This window comes from Ictidomys tridecemlineatus, chromosome 8, assembly GCF_052094955.1.
Source record: "Ictidomys tridecemlineatus isolate mIctTri1 chromosome 8, mIctTri1.hap1, whole genome shotgun sequence".
Taxonomy (NCBI): domain Eukaryota; kingdom Metazoa; phylum Chordata; class Mammalia; order Rodentia; family Sciuridae; genus Ictidomys; species Ictidomys tridecemlineatus.
This window is the reverse complement of record NC_135484.1, coordinates 96072466-96098886: the sequence shown is the minus strand read 5'-3', so window position 1 is coordinate 96098886 and position 26421 is coordinate 96072466. Positions and strand designations below refer to the sequence as shown.

Below are 26421 nucleotides of genomic sequence, written 5' to 3'. Positions count from 1 at the left end.
CATTTAGCCTCAAACACCAGCCTACTGAGGGTTAATTGTGAATTCATTTATACTGAAAAAGATATAAACATTTTCAAACTCATGGTAAAATTCAGGATATATGTTGTATTCTACCAAAGATGCCTCTGAGGCAGTTTCTAAGAGGATTCATGCAGAGATGCGCTCCCAACCACTGTGGTGTGTGAGAGCTTCCCACAGGCCCTCCTGCCACACCATCTGGTGAGCTTTAAGCATTGCCCACCCACCAAAAACAATGTGGCAATGTCAGTTCCAGAGACTCTCTCAAATTATACCTGTAAACTCTCAACAAATCAAAGCTCAGGGAATATAAATTTTTTAAAGATGTTGTTGCTATCATATTTTAATTAACATTTACCTTCATTTTCTCTGTAAAATAGTGAAACAAATAAAAAATTTCCCTACTAATTAGTGGTCTACCAATAGTAGCTTTCTTGAGATTCTAACATTATAGAATTGTTCAAGCATTGGTTATTTTCAAACCAATCCTACTCACCATAAATAACTATAAAAAGAAATAAACCCTATTTGACTCCTCTATGATACCAACCTTTAGTTCTACAGGATTATTAGGAAATGTTCTCTCTGACATTGTGGTCACATGGTGTCTAATCCACTGGATGAGGTAGTTCACCATATTCTGGTATTCAATCCATTTGACTTCAACATCCTAAAACAATGAAATTACAGAAAAAGTTCATGTCTGTAGATAACATTCCTACCTGACACAATTTAGTCAGAAGTCCTTCTGTGACTTCACTTGTCTTGAAACTGGATAGAGAAAACCAGCTAAATGTTTTCTATTCCACTCAGTCACAATCCTTTCCACACAAACAGTTTTTAAAACATGCTATCAACTTCTGGCCACCAACAGTAGCCTAATGAGTGTCAGCTCTGATCCAAAGATAGTGCTCTTCAAGGTGTTGAGGAAGTTTCTGAGATGCCACCCAAATTCTTCAGACAAAAATGTCATTATCAAGTTGGAGTGTTTTCCAGGGTTCAAAAAGGGGACGTAGCAGCTTACACAAGCCAGGCAAGCCATCTATGCCAACCATCTTGAATGTCAATTGCATATCTGACACTCAAAGGAGTTCTACAGTATGTAGGAAACCAGACAGGAATGAATTGGATATGATGGAGATTAGTCAAGTACTCATTAAGCAACCTTTTTACAAAGGTAAGAAACTGGAATACTGCCAACTACTATGTTCAATTAAGTATTTGATGACTATTATGTTTAAAGATTGTGCTTGTTGTTGTAATAAAAACTAAAACTTTAGGACATAAAACCTATTGTTGTCAAGGAGTTATTTTCTAAATTAGAAGACAGGGAAGATTCATGGTGTTTTTACCTTAAATTTGCAAAAGCAGTATTTAATTAAGTATTCAAATAACTGAAACAGATAGTATATGCTAGAAATTGAGATAAAAATCAGGTGAGTATCCATGTGCTCTGAAAGGGCTAAAGGTTTCTGGGAAGGCAATCTGTGAACACTTCTGAAATGATCAGGAACTAACTATATGGCTGGGAGAGGCCATGGAGAGTGTGGATAAAAGACAAGGGAATCCCAAGTAAGTGAGGACACTGAAATGGAAATGCCCCAGCTACCAGTAAACTAAACTGTTCATGGTAGAAAATCCTAGTCAAAAATGTAGGTAAGCAGAATTCTTACAGAACTTTGAATGTCAGGGTATCTAGCTGAATTTAATCTTGTGAACAATATGAGGACACTGTATGTTTTCAAGCTAAAGACCCCAGATTTTAGGCTGGTTAGTTTGGTAATCAGATGCAGAGGTGATAAGAAGAAATTTTTTTAGATGGAGATAGAAAAGACATAAGCTATCATCCTACTTCTAATATAAATGAATAAGAGGCAGGAATAGGGTGGAGGTAATAAGAGGATAGTGCAACAAATAGCCACAAGAAACATTTTGAAGCAACATTCAACATTGAATTGTGAGAGGCTGAGCATGGGAAAGAGTTACTTATGCTTTGGGAGAACAATAGGAAGAGAATAGGTCTAGAACCAACAGCATACAGAGGTGACACAAGAGACTAGAAATGGGAGCCTACAAGGTAAGCTCCTACATCTTCAGAGTAAGGAAGAAAATGTATCTGCAGGAAGAGGGAGAAGCCCAGGGTCAAAGGGGATCATCCTCAATGCAGAACACATGTTGTTTCCTGTTCTCATCCAGAAATGCACAAGCACTTGTTAGCATGACCACTACCAAACGTGTGACTGAATTAAATTACATACACCTTTGAGTAACAGTGATCTAAGGAAGACAAAACACCCAGATTGCATGTCAAAGACCTAGCTCTGTTAATACGGTCAAATCCAATAACCTGTGCCAGGCCCCTGCTTTAAATCAGAAAAATATCTAGTTAACTTATTTCATGGGGCCATATGAGTTAATGAACTTGAAATTGCTTTCAAAAGTGAGATTATCCCGTACATACATAAGGACAGGAAATAGTTATAAAACAGACCCAAAACTAAAAATGAAAATGGTTTATAGCATTTATTTGTGAAATGACCTGTAACTCTAAATAGCTTATTTTATTTGTGAGACAGAAAATATTTTTAGTTATACTTTAATCTTAATGGTGGAATGGTGCCATGAAATGTATATAGTATCAGTTTATTAAACAGTGCATTAATTCAAACTCTTCTAAATTTATTTGACATTTAAAAACTGTAAAAAGAACTGTCAAAGAATTCATTCAACTGGTGACCACCAAATCAGACGCTTCCAATACAGAAAACTCAGTACTCACATTTGCTCCAATGCCTTCGCCACCTTCAGGGACTTTAGGAAATGCATCATAGAGAGATGACACATAAGTTATTACTGATTTTTCATCAGGTGAAGAGACATCAACATCTAAAAATGGCAACATAAATTATTTATTTCATGATATCAATGGTTTGGTTTTGATCAACTTTCATGCCAGTACACATACAGATAAGAAAACAACTCACCTTCAGGGTCCAGAAGTCTAATGACACCAATTTTTTCTGCTACATAAAAAGCGTGCTCTAAATTTGCAAGGTTGCTTTGAACAGCAACAGTATTCATGTCTATCAGGTCCGGCCTAGGAAAAAGTTTACGGTGTTAATTAAGTTTTTAACATGGCAATTCAACTTTATACTTATAGGTGTATCTATTTACATAACAAGTTCCACAAATAGTAATACTAAGCTGGTGTTAAAAACCAGAGATTTTCTTCAAACATTTAACACTGCTTACTTACCTCAGAAACTTATGTGTGCAGAAAGTAAACACAGCAATATAAAAGGTGGAACATACGTAACTGTCAACCAAGTCCATAAATGCCTTATACTCAGAATATACACAAATATTTATCCCATTAAGTGGATTTAAGTTCCACTGTTCCAAGAGCATCCTTCCAACAACCAGCATCCTTTCAATATTTCTCCCCCAATACATAAAGCTTATACTCAGTTCAATGTCACACCACCAGACTCCTTTTCTCCTGGCCTGCACCATTCAACTGTATCACCCAAGACAACCTTATACTTTCTCCCACTATTAATTCATTGTGTGCACATACATGTTGTTTCTCTCAAATGGTCAACTCCAATACAGTGAGAACCATAGATAAATACATTTTTGGATTTTATCTTCCTATTGAAATACATAAACACAGCAGACCCTGAACAAATATCTACCATTCAGTTGGTAAGTAGGTAGGTTAGTTAGAAATTAGAATCATAAATTAATGACTAGAACAAGCACTAGTGTATACTTCATGAACAAGTAAGTATATTCTTAGTCAAAAAACTTGATTCTTCAATGATTATTCATTCTCTCTGTGTTCATACTCTCTCTCTCACTACACACAATCTCCTAATTGTGAGACACATAATACTCAAAATGAGAGAGATACTTTCAAGCTATTTCTACCTACAGGAGACAGGAAAAGATGTCGCAAATATTCCTTGTATAGAAAGTGGCAAAACATGATAGATGGAAATGTCCCCTTAAGGCCAGAAGCTAGTCAGGAAACTTTGATCTCAAGAACAAAGCATTAAAGAATACAGAAACAAATCTGGAAACAACAAAGCCTTCAAAAAGAGTAGCACCCACCCCCAAAATCACTGAGTCAGAACTTGTTTATCAATGTGCAAAAGAAGGCTCTCTATAATCCCCACAGGCGAGCTGGTTCAAAATAATCACTGGGGAACCACAGCAAGAGTGGGAGGGCTCAGAGGTGGCCTGCGAAAAATGATATGGAAATTATTTTGAGTACTATTTGGAAGACCATTTACATAAGAAACTCTTTGAAAACACATGATTAATTTTCTGAAAAGGTAAACAGCAATTTGTATTCTTATTTTTATCTGGTGATAAAGCAGGCTTCCAAAAAAGTCTACTTATACTTTGACAGCACTTTGAAGTGTTCATAACTTGGAAGTATGGCTACCAATTCCTACAATTCATATCCAAGGAAATTCCTTAACAATTTTCATATGCCACCAATATGATCACTCATAAAGGATCCTACATGCATTATAGGAAAAAGAAATACACTGACAATAGAGGTAAATGACAGACCTTTAAAGACGGCCTTTTTAAAGTTGCAGGGAATCATGTTGAAGAATCCATCTGCCAACATCAAGTTTACTAAACAGGTATGCGTAACAGTCTACACAAAAACAAATTCCTAAAGTGCTTTCATTAAAAAAATTGTTTTGTTTTTATAAAGTTCACACATTTTTTGAGAAATAAAAAACCAGCCTTTCTGAGTCTGCCAAAACTCAAAACAAGAAACAGCACATTATTATGAGAACCCTGCCATTAGCAAAGAAAGTAAACACTGAGTAATCCCAGAGAGAATGAATAAAGTCATTGAAGAATGAAGTTTTTTGACTAAGAGACTAAAACATAAAACTTCTTTCAGAATGACATAGTCCTTGCAGCACAAAAGCAGCTGCATAATACAAGGAGCTCTGAACAAGTCACCTCTTTTATCCTAATGTTTAACACTTTAGTGGAACAAGGATCTACAAGGTTCTCCTTCATTAAAAGACTAGAATAAAGAAGATTGATTAAACAAAAAGGAGAAAAGGAAAAAAAATTAAGAACCAGTGTGAAAAAATAATAGCTTCAGAGTCTTCAAACCTCTAGTGCTCTGGCCATTTTTGGTCTTACAATGTGCCCCCTGCCCACCTCCCTGAGAATCCAGAAGAGGCTGGGCTCTGCTCTTGCCTCTTTCTTTCTTCACAGCTCACTGATATAAACAACCTTTAACAACTTCCAGCTATTTTTCATATACAGAGGTTTTTGGTTTTTATTTTTTTCATTCTAAAGGTTTCATTTCACTGTAACATCTCTTTTTTGTTTGGGGAACATTAGCAGAAAATTTCATTTCCATCTTAGGTTTGATTAATCAAAGAGCATTAGACTATCTTATAAGTGCAGAAGGCCTTGTTCCTGTATTATACTTTAGACAGATGAGTATTCTAACTTTCCTATTTTATAAAAATTCTTTTATTGAAATATCAGCCATGTAAAATAACATATACTTGGGCTAGGGTTGCTGCTCAGTGGCAGAGCACTTGCCTCGCACATGTAAGGCATTGGGTTTAATTCTCAGCACCACATAAAAACAAATAAACAAAATATAGATATTGTGTCCATGTATATATAAAAAATATAAATTTTTTAAAAAAATAATATATACTCATCTTTTGTCATAAAAAGGGGGGCTACTTTGTTTTGTTATGCTATGATAATATATTGTTTTCTAAATGATTAAATCATTGTGGATTGTAATTTTTATTTGTATAACTTTGTCTTCCATAAATGTTTAAAAACAGCTTGAAAAGAAGTGCAAATGGAAGATGATGACATGAATATTAAACTAAAATAAAACCCAGAGAAGGCCACAAAGTGAAGTTAAAAGTAAAACCAAAAAGTGAAAATCACTTATATGTATGCACAGTATCCTTAATTTGTTCCAAACCTATAAAGTCAAAAGGTATTAAAAACTTCTGTAATCCTAGCAATTCTAGAGGCTGAGGCAGGAGGACTGCAAGTTTGAGGCCAGCATCAACAACTTAGCAAGGCCCTTCACAACTTAGTGAGATTCTACCTCAAAATTAAAATTTAAGAAAAAAAGAAAGAAAAAGGCTGGAATATAGCTCAGTGATAAAGCACCCCTGAGTTCAATCCTCAGTGCCCCCCTAAAAAAACGCATTAAAAAAAAAAGACTGCCTCCCCAGCATCCACCACCCCCCAAACAAAACCCTAGGAATAAATCTAACCAAGGAGGTAAAAGACCTCTACTATGAGATACAATGACAACACTGAAGAAAGAAATTCAAGAACACAAGAAGATGTAAAGACCTCCCATGTTCATGGCAGAATTAATACTGTTAAAATTGCCATACTACCAAAAGCAATATATAGAATCCCCATCAAAATACCAATGTCCTAAAATTCATTTGGAAGAATAAAAGATCCAGCATAGCCAAAGTAATTTTAAGCCAAAAAAACAATGCTGGAGGTATTAGAAAAACTGACTTCAAATTATTTTAAAGAGCTATAATAACAAAAACTGTGTGGGACTAACATAAAACAGACACATAGACTAACAGTACAAAATACAAAACAGAAAGACAAACCCACATATGTAATATCATCTGATTCTTGACAAAGGTGCCAAAATATATACTAGAGAAAAGATATCCTTTTTTAACAAATGGTGCTAGGAAAATTGGTTATCTATGTATAGAAAAATGAAACTAGACCCTTATTTCTTGCCTTACACAAGACTCAACTCAAAATGGATCAAAGACCTAGAAATTAGATCAGAAACTATGCATCTCCCAGAAGAAAATACTCTAACATACAGATATGCAAACAATGACTTTCTCAATAGAACCCCTAAAGCTTAGAAAATAATGCAAAAGTTAATAAGTAGGATGGCATGAAGTTAAAAAGCCTCTGCACAGCAAAGGAAACAATGTAGAATGTGAAGAGGGAGCATACAGAACGGGAGAACATCCTTGCTAGCTACTCTCCTGACAGAGGACTAATATCCAGAAAATATAAATATATGTAAAGAACTCGAAAAACTTACACCCAAAACACAAATAACCCAATCAATAAATAGGAAAAAGAACTAAACAGACACTTCTCAAAGGAAGAAATACAAGTGACCAACAAATATATAAAAATGTTCAATACCCCTCACAATCAAAGAAATGCAAATCAAAACTACACTGAGATTCCATCTCGCAGCAGTCAAAATGGCAGTCGCCAAGAATACCAATAATAAATACTGGAGAGGATATGCAGAAAAAGGAACACTTACACTGTTGGTAAGGTTATAAATTAGTATAACCACTATGGAAACCTGAATGGAGTTTCCTCAAAAGACTAGGCTTGAAGCCACCATATGATCCAACTACACCACTCTTCTGTATTAATCCTAAAGAATTAAAGTCATCTTACTACAGTGGTACATGCATAGCCATGTTTATAGCAGCATAATTCATAATAGCCAAATTATGGAACTAGCCTAGATGTTGTTCGTCAATGGGTAAATAATACAGAAAATGTGATTGATCTCTTTATTATTTATCCATTGATTAACAACCAACATGTAGGCTGATTCCATAGTGTACACACACACACACACACACACACACACACACACACGAGTTTTAATCAGCCATTAAGAATGAAAATAGGTCATTTGCAGAAAAATGGATAAAACTTGAGAACATTGAGTGAAATAAGCCAAACTCAGAAAGCTAAGGGTCACGTGTTTTATCTGTTATGTGGAAGCTAGAGAGGAAAAAGGAAAAGGGAAGTTGGGGAAAATCTCCTAAAAATCAAAGGCAAATCAGTAGAAGAAAGGGACAAGAGGAAGAGTGTAGGAGAGAGAAAGAGGAAATAATGTGGAATGATATTGACCAAACAATATTATTATATTATGTGCATGCACTAAAATGTAACAACAAATAACCCACTATGAACAAATATAATACACCAATAAAAAATTAGGGGGAAAATGGCTATTGCCATAATACAAAATAATTTTGGATAAAGGTAATGTTTTCATTTTTGATACAGCACTCATTTAAAAAAATAATCTCCCTACATTTTACACACACACACACACACACACACACACACACACACACACACACACACTCCTATGCACATGCATGTATAGGAATATCTGAAAATAAATGTTAATATAGCATAAATATTCTCTACCTACACCAAGGCAATCTGTTCCAGTCCTCATATGCATTATTAATATATTAGGTCACATTAGAATTAAGTATAATTCTACGGGGAGTTATGGGTCCCACAGTGTTACAAATGGCTTAAGATTAGCACAAAGACTACTTGAGGCTCCACATCATGATGCCAAATGCCAACACACCCAGTTACAAGGAAAATGGAACAAAGAAATTTTTAAAGAAAGCACTCAGAAACACACAACATGAAACAGTGACTAAAGTAAGCTAAGAGAAGGGAGAACATAAGTAAACTGAGAGAGAAGTGTAGTATGGACACAATAGTACCAATCCTAAACAAAAAATGTGACAACAGCTGAGAGGACAGATGTGAGAAACACCAACAGTAAAGGTCCAAACCATGGTTCTTTTTTTTAAAGTATGAAAAAATTAAGTAATGAAAATTCATAGGGTTTTCTAGATTGTTTCCGCTCCCAGTTCACACTCAATGATTACTTAAGAGGAGAGAAATACTTAATATTTTAGCTACTCAGCCAACCGCCTTTCTATGTTTGAGAAATTTTCTTTTTGAATCCTGGGGGGAAAGGAAGAATGTAAAAGCATCCTCACTGAAGGCTCTCAACAACTTCCAGCAGTAGGTTGTTATAATCCTGAGCCTGGGCTGGTAACTGCTCTGTGCTGGCATTACGAACTGAGAACTAACGGAACATCCCATATGAAGCTAAGAACTAAAAATGAAGAAAATATGGAAAAAAATTAGGCTTCTGGTACCAGGGAAAAGGACCATGATGATGGTGATATGCATAAAGGGACACAAGAGAGGATGCAAGGCGCATGTGTGGGTACTGACATGCCCAGAAAAACGAGATGTAAGAAATATGATGGAGCTCCAGGTGGTTGCCGAAACAGTACCCATGGACACATACATCCCCATGTCTCCACACTCGGAAGGGTTTAGGGCCCCAAGCCAGATAAGAATAGAGAGGAAGCCCTGCTTACCTAATATTTTAACAAGTTTCTCTCCCTCTCCCCCAGGTAATTCTCATAAGGCAAGTTTGGGAACAAAGCCATGTTAGAATCCTTCATCTCTAATAATTCTTTGATTTTCTTTTGAGACTATAAACATTTTGTATAGGAAAAATAATCCACAAAATACCATCATATGACCATGTAACAAAACAAAAACAAAGTACCCACAAATACACCTGCTTAGTGCCTTACGCCCTCAATAGGAGACAGTGAACTTATCCAGTGTTTATTTTTATTGTTTAAATCCAGAAGAAAACAATCAGTTAGTGTTGGAAGGGCATAACATTTAGTGTTAGCCTTATTTTGGAATGCATTATAAAATGACAAAGTCTAGAGAAGACAGCATTTGGTCATAGGTATTTTTTTAAAATCAGAATAAAAATACAATTTAATTATCTAATTTGAATTATCTGATCATCTGAAAAGACCCTAAATAACAATTTACTATCTCAATTTTTTTTTAAAGGACAATACAGAGTATGGAATAGTGGTAAACAAGGGCTGGGTAAGAGGGTTTTAGGAGTTTAATGGGTACAGAGTTTCAGTTACACAAAGAGAGTTTTGAAGATGGCTGGTAGTGGTGGTTGTATAACAATGTAAATGTACTTAATGCAACTAACTGAACTGTATACATAAAAATGGCTAAGATAATACAGTTTATGTGTATCTTAGCACAAATCTATTATTAATTTTTAAAAGACGATTTTACATATTATAGAGAAAAGACTATACTGAGGTGGGGAAAAAATAACAAAAATCAGGTGTCTGTGTTTTAGTCCTAACTTATTCTTGGTTTGACTTTGGAGACACATCATGTAACCTATGTCTCAAATCCTCCTATGAAAAAATTGAAAGGAATTTCAGAAGTTAGAACAAAGTTACCTAAAATTTGAATTACACCTAGGGAGCATCTGGAAATGGGTGTGGATATGGCAGGGAGGGCATTATGGGTTGTTGCTGGCATAAGGTTTGAAGAATCCAAACGAATGGCTTAAGATCTCAAGAGAGGATTTCAGGCAAAGCAGTTGTGGAAATAAGTATATACAATAATGTATTCAGGCTACTAAGAGGTATCTACTCACTCAAAAGCATGCATCAAAAATGCAGTCAGAGAAGACATAACCTGACACTTTGGTATGCTTCATATACAAAATTCCAGTCAACAAATCAGCAAATTCATTAATTTATTCACTCAGTACTTAATTATCAACCATGTACCAAGCAATGAGGCACTGAGAATATAATCCCTATATATATGGAGAGCTCAGAGCTCTCCAAAAGGGGGTCCCAAAGGGCACCAGGAGAAAACCTGAGGGAAATGCATGCACACATTCTGCAGATGAAGGAAGCATGACTATAAGGAGCCCCATGCATAGTCAAGGAGTCAGCCAAGGGAACATGGTGAGAGGTGAGCTAGAAGGTGGCCAGGTGCCAGGGAGAGGCCAATTCTCATGAATTTCTTAAAAGATTGCAAACTTTTTTCCTAAGAACCTTGGAAAACCAATAAAGTATATTAAGGAGGATTAAAAGATTAAATCATCAGATATGTGTGGGATCAGATGGAGGAGAAATTTAAAGCGGTGCAGATACCTCCCATAGAATCCAGCTAGAAGACCATGATGGCTTCCAGAAGAATACTGCAGCAATGGGGAGAACTAGAGAGGTCAGAAGATATTTAGAAGGTCAAATCCACAGAACTTTAGTCTATAACCTTGATTACAGAATTCAACCTGTGTCTCAATAATAAGACTACAGGCATAGATGAGAGAAAATAGAAAGAATGTCAAACATGCAACCTTGAGCCTCTCAACACTTACAGTAAGAGAATTTCCAAAGAAAGAAATGCTCAACAGTGTCAAATACAAAGTAGTAGTATGAGGGTTGAAAAATGTCTACTCTTCTTGCTACATGGAAGTCACTCATGACCCTAGAAGTATTTTAGTGAATTATGAAGCCAGAACCAAATTAGAGTGGGTTGAGGAATAACACCAAGTGAAGAAATGAAGGCGGATACAGAAAACTCTTTTGAGGAATTTGAGAAGGGAGTAGTTGGAAAAAAGCTTGGTGTGAAGGCAGAGTGTTTCTGTTGACTATTTTATTAACAGAAGAGGTTTCAGCATGCTTAAAATCCAAGGAGAAACATCTCCTGAAGGGAAACGTTGAATACACATGAGTAAGAAGGTTTCTGAAGCAAAGGCTGAGAAGAAGCCACAACACAGCAAGAAGGGACTGGCTTAGGATAGGGGAGACAGAACATGGCTATAAGAACAGGGAGCGCAGGTGATGAGGATGAATGCAAATGAAGGGGGATTTCAACCTTAGAGAGCAGGAGGAAAGATTTCCCACTTCCTTTCTTAATTTTCCTGAGGGCATCTAATAAGGGTGAAGAAGAGATACAGAAAGAAAGATGATGTGAGGGAAGGGGTCAGTAAAAGACAGGAAGACTACTGGCCAGACAAGTCCAGGCTGCTGCTGCTCAAATTCTATGAAACCAATCTACCCTGAAGTGTGACTTTCTCCAGCGCCTTTCACTCCTGGGGACATGTACAGACAAGGCAAATGGCTGGGCTCACACAGTCTCAAGCTTTGCTGGGGAAACAGTATATACTCAGCAGTTTGCAAGGAGCAATTGAAAGGAATTCTCTGGAAGTTTAAAACAAAAACAAAGAAAACTCCTCTGAAATTATCTGGAGAGCAGTCTTAAAAACATCCTCTATCCTCCAGAACACAAGTTGCTCACAGACACATGAAACGGCATATATCATGTATCATCAGCTCTGCACAGAGCACACAATGAGAATACGCATTCACATGCCTCACTGCTGTGACAGCATAGCAGTTACCATAACAAATTCCTGAACATGACTGCTCCGACTAAATCAAGTTCAGACTTAGCATATTCTTATTGCTTTTATTGGTGCAACAAGCATCTCACCTACTCTTCCCCCTCAAAAAAAAAAAAAAATTCTGTAAAACGGTCTCCTCCCTTTAATCCCAGCAAATAAATATGAGCACATGGAAGACCCACGCATAGTTACGTAACAGGGTGTAGACATTCCTCTATGCTCATATTTGGGCACATATTGTTGAAAGAAATAAAGCCAAGAACTCCAAGGTGGCAACAAGCTATTAAGATAATTTCCCCTTGTTCTCACAACTAGATGTCTGAGTTTATTTCAAATATTCTTCCGTTTTCTTCCCTACAAAGACACGTTCTATTAACAACAAGGCAGAGCGCAAAGAGTAGAAACACTATAATTTACAGAAAGCTTTATTCAAGGGGTATTTCAAGGTTGGAATCTAACAACCTCAATAATTAAAAGATAATGAATTGTGACTTTCAATTCACAAAGAATAATCTAACTCCTAATAGTCTCCTGGACTTTAATAAATATAGAATACTGGTTTTGACTGAGAAGTAAATCTTCCAGTACCTGCATTTTAGTGAACTGGTAAGAGTTAATTTTAAGTAAACCTTAGGGACTAAGGGGATAAATACCCCTGTTCAAAAGAGTGAGGGGAGGATCAACTTATTTTCACTCTGAAAGAAAATAAAGTCTTAAACTATTTTTTAATACATTTACTTATTTATCGTTATGTGATGCTGAGGATCGAACCCAGGGCCTCACACATGATAGGTGAGAGCTCTATCACTGAGCCACAACCCCAACCCCTTAAACTATTTGTACCACAGAATAAGATGAGAATATAAATATATAAATGAGTCAAAATAAAATAAGAGTTCAAAAAATATGCAAGCCTTTGGAAAATTTATAAACACCTGCCAGCCATTCTTCTAGTGTAAGAGAAATCTGATGTAAGAAAAGGGTAAGAGAACACAGAAGGGAACTGGGATGAAGGATGTGTGCACGTGGGATTTGATAGCAAGGAGAGGTGTCAGTCAAGGGCCATCCTGAGCTCCCAGCCAGTGCCCCATCTTTAGTGCATCCACAGCAGGACAGGAGTGGGAGTACTAATGCTCATCAACTGGCACAGTGACAGGCAGGTACGCTCACATACACTACATCAAGACAACCTCCACTGCTAGCATTCTAACTTTTTAAATAATCACATCACTCTGAAATATGCCTATTTATTTAATCATTTTGCTCCCAAACCCTTTTTCTTCCTGCTGGGGAACTGGGGACTGAGCCAGGGCCTCACGCATACACTCTACTACAGAGCTGCATCCTCGGCCCTTTCTATTTTGGGAGGCAAGACACAGTCTCATTAATCTATCCAATCTCAAATTTGTGATTGTCCTGTTTTAGCCTTCTGAGAACCTAGGATTACAGGTGGGCACCACGTGCCTGGCTTTCCCTCCTTAACTATTTTAACACACTCATGTTTATACCAACCAAGCAGAGTAAAAAAATAAGCCTGCAATTTCAGCTCTGGTACATCTTTAAAAGCTGAATATAAATAGCTTTGTGAATTAAAAGAGTAAAGTGAAAGAGAGAAAAAACAAGAATGGGATTTAGACCTGCTAGAAAACCATTAACAAATTAGAAAATGTACCTTTCTTAAAGGCTTCATGAAGGGGCAGTGTGGTACAGAGGAAGATAATTCAGAAATAAACTTTAAAAATTTACAGATAATAAATAATACCCTTTATCCTAGCAATTCCACTTTTAAGGCCTTACCCTACACAGAACCCAAAGTTCAATACAATGTTTCCTATAGCAAGAAACAACATAACATACATCAGTAAGATACTATAAATGTATGTTACATGCATACAACAGAATACTATGCAGCATTTTTAAAAATCACAGATAAAAGAAAAAGCACAACTGTCGCCAAGGAGTGCCTACCCTGGAAACTGCTACTGGGTTTACCAGGCTTCCATGAGCAGGAGAGCCTTAGACAAACCACTTTTCTGTTTTAGCCGTAAAGCTCTTTCAGTTATCTGCCTAGAAAATGGAAGTAGGAGAATGTGGGTTGTACCTTCCTTCATAACTGTAACTATTTCATTCAATAATGCGATTTTAGGATTACAGGGAATTTCTGTGAAGTAATCTGTGCAAGAGAGCCGGGAGCACAGAAAGAAAGAAAGATACGCAGGCATTTTCTCCAATATTTATATGCCAATTTATATCTCCTAAATTGTTAAAATATAGACACAATAAAATTAGTGACCAGATGTGAGACACTAACTCTCACACTTCACCTGGACAAATGCATTACATTACACACAGCAGGCATTAGCTCTTCAAGGATTTTTAGATGTGATAATGGCTATAAATTCCCATTTCTGTGGAGTTCAACCATTGTGAGTTCATTTGGTAAAGTAAATAAGCAATTTGATTTTGCTTCACAAACTGAAACGCCACAGGATTTGTAAAAAATTAAGAACTTTCAGAGCTGTGTGTATGTGTGTGTGTGTGTGTGTGTGTGTGTGTGTGTGTGTGTGTGTGTCCATAAGCCACGCTCATATGTCTGGATTCTGCTGCCTCAGGACTGAGGGACTAGTCTACACTAATCCAACTTCCTGGAAGAACATTTCAAACCCTAAGGGGCCTCTTCCCAGCATTAAACCAGTTCAATCCAGTTTAGCTTCTAAGGTGTGACTGAATCCCAGGAGGTGGGTGAATCACCAGCCCACAGATATTATTAAACAAGATGACTCTGACCATCGCCTCAGAGTCTAACTTTCCCAATTAAAGAACTTTAAACATTTAATACAATGAAATATAATGGCCCCATTAAATTCTAATTCAAAACAAACAATGAAGAAAATAATTGCTACTCAATTACACACTGCTTAATTAGAAAACATTTAAATGGCATGTTCTTGCACATGACCTATTCCCAAAATTTCCAGTCTAACTTGGCAAACATATTTAAAACATGCCTATGAAAAGAATGCCAGGGGCCTTAAAAGGAGGTTCAAATAAATAATTTAAAAATAAGAACAGGCAGAAGAAACTAGTGAGCAGAAATAATCTCTCTTCAAAATCTACCCACTGGCACCTTGGTCCCAACATACAAGATGTCTTTCCGTACCACCACCTCAGGTTCTCACGGCCCTGCTGCACACCTTGCACTGCTCCTTCTGGCCTGAGGTGCACGGTCATGTTCACGCCTGCTCAGGCGGACATGCTTTAATGAGTGATGCTGTGCTGCTGCTTTAGAACCTGGCTTTCATTAGGTTCTAGGGCAGAGAGCCACTTGGAGAGGCTGACAAAAGTTAGAGGTGCTGAACTTTACACTGGAAGTCAGAGCTTGATCTCAGAACAAAATAAACCAATTTTACTGTGATGCCTGAGCACACCCTTAAACAAGGGCATGGTTGAACCCTCTGCTTGTAACATCTATGCTGAAGGACATTCCGTACTGAGTTTTATTTCTCTATACCCACCCCAACTCTTCGTGACTTGTTAGTCCACCCGGGTTTAGAGGAAGCCTTGGCTATTACATCTTGGTTAATTCTTTTTCATCTCTTGCTTTTAAGCTACTTAATAATTGAATGCTTCTGTAGCACAGCCTTTTGATATAAATTCACCAAATCCAATCTTGCCTATTATTCTTTTGAATGAAAGCTAAGGTTATAGACAATAGTGAGGGTTATTTTTAAAAATCTCTTTACCCATGTGATCTGCAGTGAAAAGATTTTATTATGTACTAAAGGAAATTTAAACTATATAAACAAAACAAGCAGAAACTAGTACAGGTATGTGGTATATTCATCACTTGAATACTTCCTATTGAAACTGAACAAAATAAATATAAGTTCCTAGAAAGAATCAGGAATAAAATTACCTAACACAGATTTAATGGGAAAACAATGTATTCATCAGTGATCATTTACACAGAATCTACAGAATAATGCCTTATAATCCCTTCCACTAAATCATATTATTTTATCATTCCTCTGACCCATTGTATAACCAAGGCACTTCATCTCTTTAGAATAACAGAACATACTAAAACTGCACAACAGATCATTCTTGACTATGCTCTTAGGCTAAATATTTTAATATTCTTTCATTATCTACAGTTGTCCTCACTATAAGAATTGCTAATATTGTCCCTCATTAATTTCTAACAAGGAGAAAATACCCCAGCTGACAGTTTTAAACATGTCAAGTCATATAAGTTCATTAATAATTTTCATGTTTATCTTTACTAAATATCTTCAAAGTTGCACTATCACAGTTGTTCTCCTAACAGTTCCATTACTTGAAATCTAGTTTGCCTAAATGAAATCATATAAGTAGTTACACAGAAGTATATGAAGGTCTGAGAATCCAGAGCAAGCACTTCCATTATTCAAAAGGTTGTAATGCTGAATATGTTAGTTACCCTTTGAGCCTCAGTTTAATTGATAAAATTGGAGACACACTCTATTTCGTAGGATTGTGGTTATTTAAAAAGCTAACTTATATTTTTAAAAACTGGGACAAAAACATCTACATGGGCTAAGCACAGTGGCTAATGCCTATAATCCCAGCCATGTGGGAGGCCAAGACAGGAAGATGACAAGCTGGAAGCCAGCCTCGGCAATTCAGTGTGACCCTGTCTCAAAACAAAATAAAGGACTAGGGACATATCTCAGAAGTAAAGAGGCCCTGGGTTCAATCCCCAGTAACAAAATGAAAATTAAAAAATGGGGCTAGGGTTGTGGCTTAGTGGTAGAATGTTTGCCTAGTATGTGTAAGGCACAGGGTTCCTAAGAAAGGACTTTAAAAATACAGTTCTACAGTTAAAAGGTTTCTTCTATTGAAAGAAACCACAGAAATATTACATGAAGCACAGGGTACCCTGAAAGAATTTTAGCAATAAAGAAATCACATAAACAATTCAATTTGATATGCAGTATTTTTACCAGGAATTCTAACAACAACAACAACAACAACAACAACAAAAAGCAAACTAGAAAAACCAGAATTCAAAGTTAAACAGTTTTCTAACATGATCACTATGCCAAAGTAAAAGTTCAAAGCAAATAATATTCACAAGGTTCAAATTCTCCCTAGAGCAACTGAGCTCTATAACATTAAACTTCCCTAAGACATTTTACGACCTTTGACATACACAGTGACTTATTAAAGCACTTAGATGAAAAATATATAGCAAATATATGCCAATTTGTTCCATGATTTTTCATGAGTACTGAAGAAAGAAGTCTCAGAAACTACTGATTTTAAAAGCAGATGATTTCAGAAGAGCTTGCTTCTCAAAAATGTTCTGATTCTATCTTAAAAATTTCAAAGAAGAGAGCAGAGAACACCCTTGAAGATGCATCTTGACATAGTCCCTTCGGTGTTACAATCAATATCTTTCTATTCAAAGGCTATGAAGATTTTTATCATCCCATGTATAGAATGTGGCCAGCTACATAGTCCCCGTGTGCAGTATGTAATGTGACAATGTGCGGTGTGACAATGGCAATGTCTATCCACTAAACCCTCTTGGCTCTGAGTTACCCAAGAGGATCTTTGTTTTGAAAAAATGCAGGCATGTTGATCTTGGTTTTTCTTCTTAATTCAGCAACCTACACTCACCTCTACTTATGTTGTTTCTTAACAAAAGGGGACAATTATAGTGCTTAAAAATAGGAACTCTTGGGTGTGGGTGCATGAAGGATTCATTACTGTTTTGTAGATGTTGAAAATTCCAACATAAAAAGGGAAAGAGAGATGAAGGAGAGAAAAGTTATGAATAATGCGACCTTGGCAGGGTGCCTCATCCATAAAATGGGATGATAACAGGTTACGCTTCATGGGAATGGTTGATTTGATAACATGTAAATCACTGAACTTCATTAATATAATTATTATTTTTATGATGATCAAATAAGTTTGTTAGTTGAATGAGTTTATAGATTAGGTTTAGTCTATTTAGGAATATTTTTAATTCTTTGAGAAAATAACACAATCATTATAAAACTAAGGAAGATAAATGAGAACAAGAAATACATAGTTTTCAATAAACATTTTCTGGGGCTTGAGCTTCTCATAGCTAATAAAAGTATGGGACTTATCCAAAGCAATGGGACTTGTTGTCAGGGCTAGAAGCCTGCCTGGGTTTGAATCCCAGATCTACTACTTGTTGTTAGCTGTGTTTTAGGCAAATTATTTATTGTGCATTTTGCATTCTGTCCCTTAACTAGGAATGAGGACAACTGAGGTATTTTGAGGATTAAACTAGTTAATAAATATAAATTGCCTGGAACAGTGCTGGCAGTTAGTGCTATGTTAAGTGTTAATATGGATTTAGTTCTTGAAATTTTTCACCAAAAAAACCTGCTTCCCACCACAAAATTGACCATTGTTAAGCCTAGTCACTCACAAGAATAACTAGTTAATTAGGTGATTATAATTTGAAAACTTCTGAGCTACAAATCTGAACTAAACACTGTCCCACTCATCAGTACCTTGTACATACATTCTGTCATCTACATGCAGATTCTACATAGCAGAGCTGCCTGGTAAGTTACTGGCAAAATTTAAACGCATACTATAGCTAGTTGGTCTGCATGTATACACCAAAGATTAGAACGATGATTTCTAAGTGATGGGAATGTGATATTTTTAGTTTATTTGTATTTTTCTGCCATGCAGATGCATTGTTTCCATAATAGATTATTTTAAAATTTAGAAGTTAAAGAAACATGCCTTATGTTTGTGTAGGGAAAAAACACCACAGATTCCATACCTGTATTTATGAATGATGGCATTAAATAGTTTTCCATCTCTCCAGCAGGTAGTGAAATTTTCACATCGTATTCCAGCGTAACCCTCTGTTGCCTGTTGTGTCCACAGCAGCAATCTCTCTTTTGCAGACATATCCTCTGACTCTCCAGTGACATGGATATCAGATATCTAAATATAACAGAAAGTGTTGAACCATTAGGAAGGAAGGAAGTTAATGCAGATTACAAACCTACTGTGTGCCAGGCACTTCATGAGTACTGTTTTCCTCAGTCCTCATAACTTATTTAAACACTAAATATATTTCTCCATTTTACATATAGGAAAATTAAGTTTCAATCAGGCTAACAGATTTAAAAAGTTATTTGTGTCCAAGAACTTAACTATACAAAAACATAACAGTATCAGAAAATTCTACCTTCTTCTTTGCTAATCAGTTTTAAAAAAAAATCCTTCAGCAAGTTTTTTTTCCAAATGCAAACTGATCTGAAGTAAACCTATAAGTTAATCTGCACTACCACCTGCTGAGCAGAATTTGAGCCAAAAGGTGTTCCGTGTAAAGAATAGAGAAAGAAATAAGTATATTCTTAATTATATTATATAACAATTTGGCTGCAAATCTCTTAATTTTCTCAAGAGTCTTGCTCAGCTTGTTCAACACAAAACTTTTCAACTGATTTCCCCTACATTTTTTTTTTGTTTTCAATGTTTTTTAAGCTTCTTCCATCAAATAATAATATAATAACAACACTCGTGAGTGTTCATGATTTACATTTTCCAAGAGCATCACTTTGAAAAGGGTCCTCCTTGGCCTACTGATAATTACACTAAGGCACAAAGTGACTTTACTAGGAGTTGCCAGTAACTCCAAAGCTGGGATTAACACCAACAACTGCTCCCTCAGTCAGAGCAAGATGAAGAGCCAAAAGATCAAGAATGCAAGAGGCAAGCCAGAATCAGGATGGGCAAGTAAGGAGACTGGAATCAAGGCGTAGGGAGGGAAAAATAATTCTATAACAGGAACAAAATCACTAGACCAGAGTCATGTGATATGCTTCTAGCTCTGACCACAAGTCCCATAGCTTTGGATAATTCATGCCAGGTCTGTGAGTCAACTTCCTCATCTATAAAATGAGGGAGTAGGAAGCAAAATCAGATAACATTTAAGGCCCTTTTTGGTCTAAAGTCTTACTGAGACTGTAAACACAACACAGAACTCAGAGGTCAAAATACAGAGTCAAGCAACTTAAAGGGGCGGGGGGGGGGGGGACAACTCCAGACTAAAGAGACCTTTTCATCTAGCAGTTTAAAATTAAAACAGGAAACCCATTATTCCTCCCAGCTGCCACAAGGGCCAGGGGCACAGCCAACCCAGGGAGCTGGGGCAGGCCGGCTGCAGCAGTTGAGCTCTTGCCAGCCTGGCAGCCCCTAGGACACCACTTGTTGAAGATGAGGGTGGGGCCATACACGGCCTCTGCCAGTGCACAGCAGAGGTAGCACCCTGCCCTGTACAGCTCAACTCCCGGCAGTGGACAAATGGCCAGGAGATAAAGCAAAGTGTCTTAATCATCATTACTAGGAATTCATGCTAGTCTCTATAATATGACAAAGCACTGTTTGTGTGAACACATTATATAGCATATATAAGAGCAATTTTTTTTTCATGTGAAGAAAACACCACTATTTTCTGCCCAACTTCTAAGAATATTCTAATCTTAAAATTATGCTTGTGTGTCTTCCTGGCACCTCCTCTGCATTTACATCTCAGGTATTAATATGCTCAAGCTACTTAGCTGATTTAAGATTACTGCCTCCTCGCTTGTAAAATAATAAGGATAACAATTATTACACTATGAGTGGGAATTCAACATCAGCACAATGTAATACCTGGCACACAGGAAATACATGCTCAACAGAAGATAGCTATTTCATTGTGGTGTTGTCATTCTTTTTGACAAATTGAAAAGCAAAAATTTGACTCCACTCCTCTTCCCAAAAAATGGAGGAGCTACACTGGAGTATTGACAGTGCTATTTAAAAAGGACAGAAATAACTGGAGAGTTAAGGGGGCTGTTTTTTGCTGATTCTAGAACATTCCATGCCAGTCCAGTTATAAAAGTAATCATCTATTAACTAGGGAAGTCAGTAAATTTCAACCACGGGTACCTGTGTAAAAGCATTGAGCAATACAGAGAATACTCCATCCTCAAGAAAAGAAAGAGTTGTTCAGAGGTTTGACAATGGTTAAATATCAACCAAAACCATGCATTCTTATTAAATACATTTCCAATATGTGAATTTCAGATTATATATACTACTTCAGATAACACTATTTAAAAAGGTGTAACTTTAAAAAGTACATTTACTTTATGAACCAAGCTTTAACATAACAAAGATTAATGCATTGACTCCATTTCAGCTTCCCCTGCTCTTGCCAATTAACCAAATGTCATCCTCACACAGTGATTTAAGGTATTTTTAAAAAACAGACAACATTAGCTACTATCTGAGTATATCAGATTTTTCATGATACACTGCAAATAAAGCAAAAAGGAAAAATAAATTGAATGCTAAAAATTATAAATCTACAGTTGTAATTCACAATCCCTGATCTGAAATGTGTGTGTTAGTGAAACAACCCAAGTCCTCCACAAAAGGCAGGTTGGGGACAGCTGACACTCAGGATGGACTGCAGGAAATCATAGAGTACCTCCTTACAAAACCTAGAGCCAACACGGCAATGGTTGGAGAGGGTTGCAGTTCCTATCACCTAGGGTCAAATCTCACCTCCAATGGTTAATAGAATGAATGAGCACAGACTATTCACAAAATATTTCAAAAATTCATTTTCCCATCTATGAAACTTAAACAATAGATGATCACGTCTATCTTCTTCGGTGGTTCTGAGGACTAGATGGAATAAGCACATAGAATGCTCAACACAGTACCTGACACAGAGAAAACTCTCCCAGCACCATTTTATTGGCATTATTTGCCCCTAAAAGCATCTCACCAACAATCTGTCAACCAGCACCAAAAAAAAAATACCTTATATCAGAGTTATTTCTGGAAACTTGAAGCCCTCATGCCTCACATCCAGGTCATGGTTGGCTACTACTCAAACTCAAGTTCTTCCTGTCATTGAGCCTGTCATGCCCATATTTCATTTGTATTTAATTTCCCCTGACCAGATTGCTATCATTTCCAAACCTTCCAAAAATACCAATCCCACAGTAAACAAAGTCTCTGGTATCTTCAGTACCTTACACTGCTTCTATCTCTCCAGAATCCCAGGTTCTCTCCACTACATTAACTGAAATTCCGCCAAGTCCCAGACTCTACTAGGCCAATGGGCAGCACAGGTATGCTTAACTCTGCAGAGATGCGAACCCAGTGGTTTTCAAACCATTGCCTATAGGTGCAAAGACCTCATTTTTCACATTACTGTAGGACACTCTTGCTTTACCACCTTTTTCCTCTCCTCAAAAATTATCCTGTGTCTCCCAAATGTTTGGCACCCAAAAGAGTATGTGCCTGCAAGCCCACATCCATCTCCATCTGACTCCCATTTTCAGTCCTTTGTCTCCTCTCCACTTCAGCCACTCATGCATCCGCATCCTGGATATCATCATCTTGAACCAGAACAAGTTGCTCTCAGACACTGAACTATTGACAGCAACTTCTTGTTTTTCTAGCACTTTCATTCTCCAACTCTAGCTAAGCCAATCATCTGGCTTCAACATCATCTCACATTCCTCGCCCAGTTCTGTTCTAAACTGTGAGTTACAGGGGAAGAAAAGTAATTTTTGTCTTCAAACTTCATAAGTTCTTAGTTGGAATGGAAATTTTTTGTTGGAATAGACCCATATAATAAGGCAGGTTAACAGGAAAAAACAAACAAGTTTATTGATATATACTTGAAGACTGGCAGGGAACTCTGGGAGACCAGAATAAGCTACCCAGAAATATGAATTGCTGAGATGAACACAATTAAGAAAACAGGTGCAGGAAAACTCCCTGCCCTCCATTTACCTAAAAGCAGAATACAAAAAGTGTACTGCTTGCTCCACCTTTCTATCAGAGATAAAAGATGAACTACTGAAGACAACTTTGCATGTCCGTGGGTCTGGAGATGGTTCTAGGATTCTACATGAACAGGCTTTATTGACTTGCCTCTCTACCTGCCCTTTGTTTGCCTTCCCCTGCTGCCACTCCTAGAGACTCAAAAGTTCTTTCCCCTTGTCATTTCTCTATAAATTTATTTTTTCTTGGTTGAAGCTAGAACTCAAAGTCACCTCTTTGAGAACTACTCATTCTCTGTGTGTCTCCCGGGTATATGTGAAATACACATGTTAATGAATTTCCATTTATTTTTCTCTTGTTCTGTCTGTCTGTTGTTTGTTCCAACTAAGAACTTAGGAGGTTGGTGGGGAAACATTTTTCTTCTCCTAAGGAGCCCTCCCTCATCTTTACATCCTTCTCTGCCTGATATTATATGATCCACCATTTCAACCACTCTCATCAGTATCCTCAGCTCCCTGACCCTTTACCTGGGAGCCACTCAACCACAATCTTTATCAAGGCAGCTGAGCATCTTCCCTGCTCACACCCTAAACTATGAGGTTTGGAAACCAGAAAACCATCCTATAACACTATGTTACCACCACAAATTTCAGGTCTGCAATCTTGGGTTGCCAATAAACAAGTCTCCCATTGATGTGAAATAATCACCTTTTCTTCTTCATAGAGAAAACAGCCCCATGAGCCAGGACTCCCTCATCCCCCTGTCCCCTTACACTCTTTGCCTCCATGTGACCTCTCTCCTCCAGTACACTTAATTCTTTCACCTTCTGCTTCCTAGAGATCTTATTCTATCTATTATTCTCTTTCACCTGGGTCTTTCTTCTCCATATTTAAAATGCCCAAGTCTCTCCCATCCTAAAGTAAAAGTAAATAACCTTCAACTCAATTCCCTCTTATCTATCTCTCTCTCTCTCTCTCTCTCTCTCTCTCTCTCTCTCTCTCTCTCTCTCTCGAAAGCTACCTAAAAGAGTATTCTGTCATTTTTTTTTCTTTTTGCCTTAATTACATTCTCTTCTCTACCTGCTGTGATTTGGTTTCCATCCCCATCACTCCACTGAAACTGAGCAGAGTTGACCAGACAAGAGAATCTGGTAATTCTTGCTCATGACTATTTTCAGAGTTAAGAAGGAAATTAGTTTACAAAACATAATTAAAGTGATAGGTAGGGGAAAACTGAAGAGGTGAAAGATTGGGAGAAGTCATCTATCACCACCTCTTTCACAGACTCATTCATTCAACAAATACCTGTAAGCATATGCTTGAACCATTGATGTTCACTGGTTACACAAATGTCTTCACAAAGCATACGATGGAACCAGCAAGAATAGTTCGTAGTTATTTACCAATACCTCCATTTTCTAATCCTGATCTCTTCAAGGCACCTGTCCCTGGCAGTGATGCCACTCCTTCCTGTTTTTCCTCTGGTCTCTGGGCTTTCCTTCTCAGTCTTCATTAGAGGCTCCTCTGGAGCACAACTTTAATGCTACCCTCCAGGCCTGGGCCTCGGTCCTCTCCTCTCAGTCCTGGCTGATTTCCTCTACTACAATGCTTCCAACCATCCTTCACACTGATGACCCCTAGTCCCCATGTCACACACACTATCTTATCCCTAAACTCACCCCAATCCCCTAACCAACACTTTTATTGAAAGAGTAAAACTAACCACTTAAGTGAGACAAATGCTGCTTTAAGCACTTCACAAATACTAACAGACTAGTGCTCAAAGAGGGCACTCTTAAACTGTGCTACATCTCACCTTTCCAAATTCAACATATCAAAAACTGACGTTTTCTTTCTCTTTCCTGCTCCTTTGACTATATTCCTAACTCAGCCCCATCATTTACCCAGCTTCCCCGACATAAAAAACTCCTGAAGTCATCCTCGGTGCAGTTCATCCTGTATGCCCACACTCGACTGGTCATAGTCCTATGCAGCCTCCTTCCCCCTAACACCCTCCCTTTGAAACTCCTCAGTCTAGCACAATGAACTACTTCTTTCTCTATGCCAATGTATTTCCACAGAACACTAAGCATGTTAAGCATGTATATGAGCCATCCATACCCAGAGAATTCACTGACCCTCTAGTCCTTCTCCATGAGCTGAGTGCACCTGCAGAGTCTGGGTGAGGTGCCTGCCACCCACCCTATGCATACTGCTTTACAGGAGTATACACTGTGTACTACTTTTGCTTCTTGATAAATCTTTTCCCCCTCTAGCATATGAGCAACATACAAAGATAACAATGTCTTATTCACTTAAGTATTACAGTGCCTGGCACATGACACTCAGCAAATACCCAATAAACAAAAGACATTGTGACCCAGTCAGACACCTTAGGAACTTGCATTAATTCATTCAGGCAACCAGGATCCTCTTGATCACTTCTACTTTATCATATGTTTCAAGGTTCCACATGGGAGGCTTTACTACCTCTGTAGGTTGTAACCCCCAGCCAACAGAACTGATCAACCTATAAAAATGTCACTTAACCAAGTAGGGTTTATCTGCTTCTCATTTACACAATAAAAATGACACATCGAAAACATTTTTCAAGAAATTTATCTTAGCTGGGGATGTAGCTCAGTGATAGAATGCTTGCCTAGCATAAACAAAGGCCTGAGCTCAATCCACAGGATTACAAACAAAAACAAAAATGAAACAAATTTTATCATGACATTGTAAAAACAACCAAACTCTAGCAGTTGTTTTCCAAATTTAAGGAGAATATAATAGGGAAGCCAATGACCTGAACAAATCCAAAGTAAACATGAATGTCAATCACAATTTAATAGTTATGACAGGCCTCAAAAGATACTGGCCTGGCCAAAGCTTCTACCTTCTTCTAGAACTGAGTTTCAATGTCAACGAATGTCTCAGGTTATGATCAAGAGGGTTCTGACCTGAGAGTTGAATGGACTACTGGAAAGTGGGACCTAGTTGCAGGAAGTAGGTCACAGGAACATACAGTGTGTGCCATTCTGGCTTTTACTCCAGGAGGAATAAGCTTCCCCATGAATTCAAATGACATCAAGATTTGGCCTATGCTATGGATAAATAGCAAAAAGCATGTGACAGTTGTGGTACTCTGTGTTAAAATGCTTTAACCAGCTCAATAATTGCATGTATTCCTTTTCACATTTATAAGATTCCAAACTTAGATTAGGAATGAGAGTCTTCAGGATTTTTATGTCAAGGCCAAATATTTTCCAGAGCCCTGACTGAAGCTAGTTTCCAAAGCACAGCCCTGGGTTACAAAAGATCCTCATAAGGCATTCTCATAAACTCCCTGGACATGTTACAATGTGGTTTTCCAAATACAGGTTCTAAACATATTATTTCTATTGGTAATAAAACAAATCTAACCCATTTGATAGGAGGACCATAAACTCATT

The 26421-nt window shown here is 37.3% G+C and overlaps 1 protein-coding gene across 23 annotated transcripts in view; it reads right to left on the bottom strand.

Moving 5' to 3' along the window:
- Window positions 1-26421, bottom strand: part of Dst (dystonin) — a 427642-nt gene that overhangs the window by 167982 nt on the left and 233239 nt on the right. For all 23 annotated transcript variants that reach the window (XM_021721801.3, XM_078019848.1, XM_078019847.1 and 20 more), the window contains 4 exons: window positions 18951-19117; window positions 3003-3115; window positions 2798-2904; window positions 569-688 (listed from right to left, as the gene is read on the bottom strand). In XM_021721801.3, coding sequence (XP_021577476.2) covers window positions 569-688; window positions 2798-2904; window positions 3003-3115; window positions 18951-19117 — 507 coding nt within the window. The remainder of the gene's footprint in view (window positions 1-568; window positions 689-2797; window positions 2905-3002; window positions 3116-18950; window positions 19118-26421) is intronic.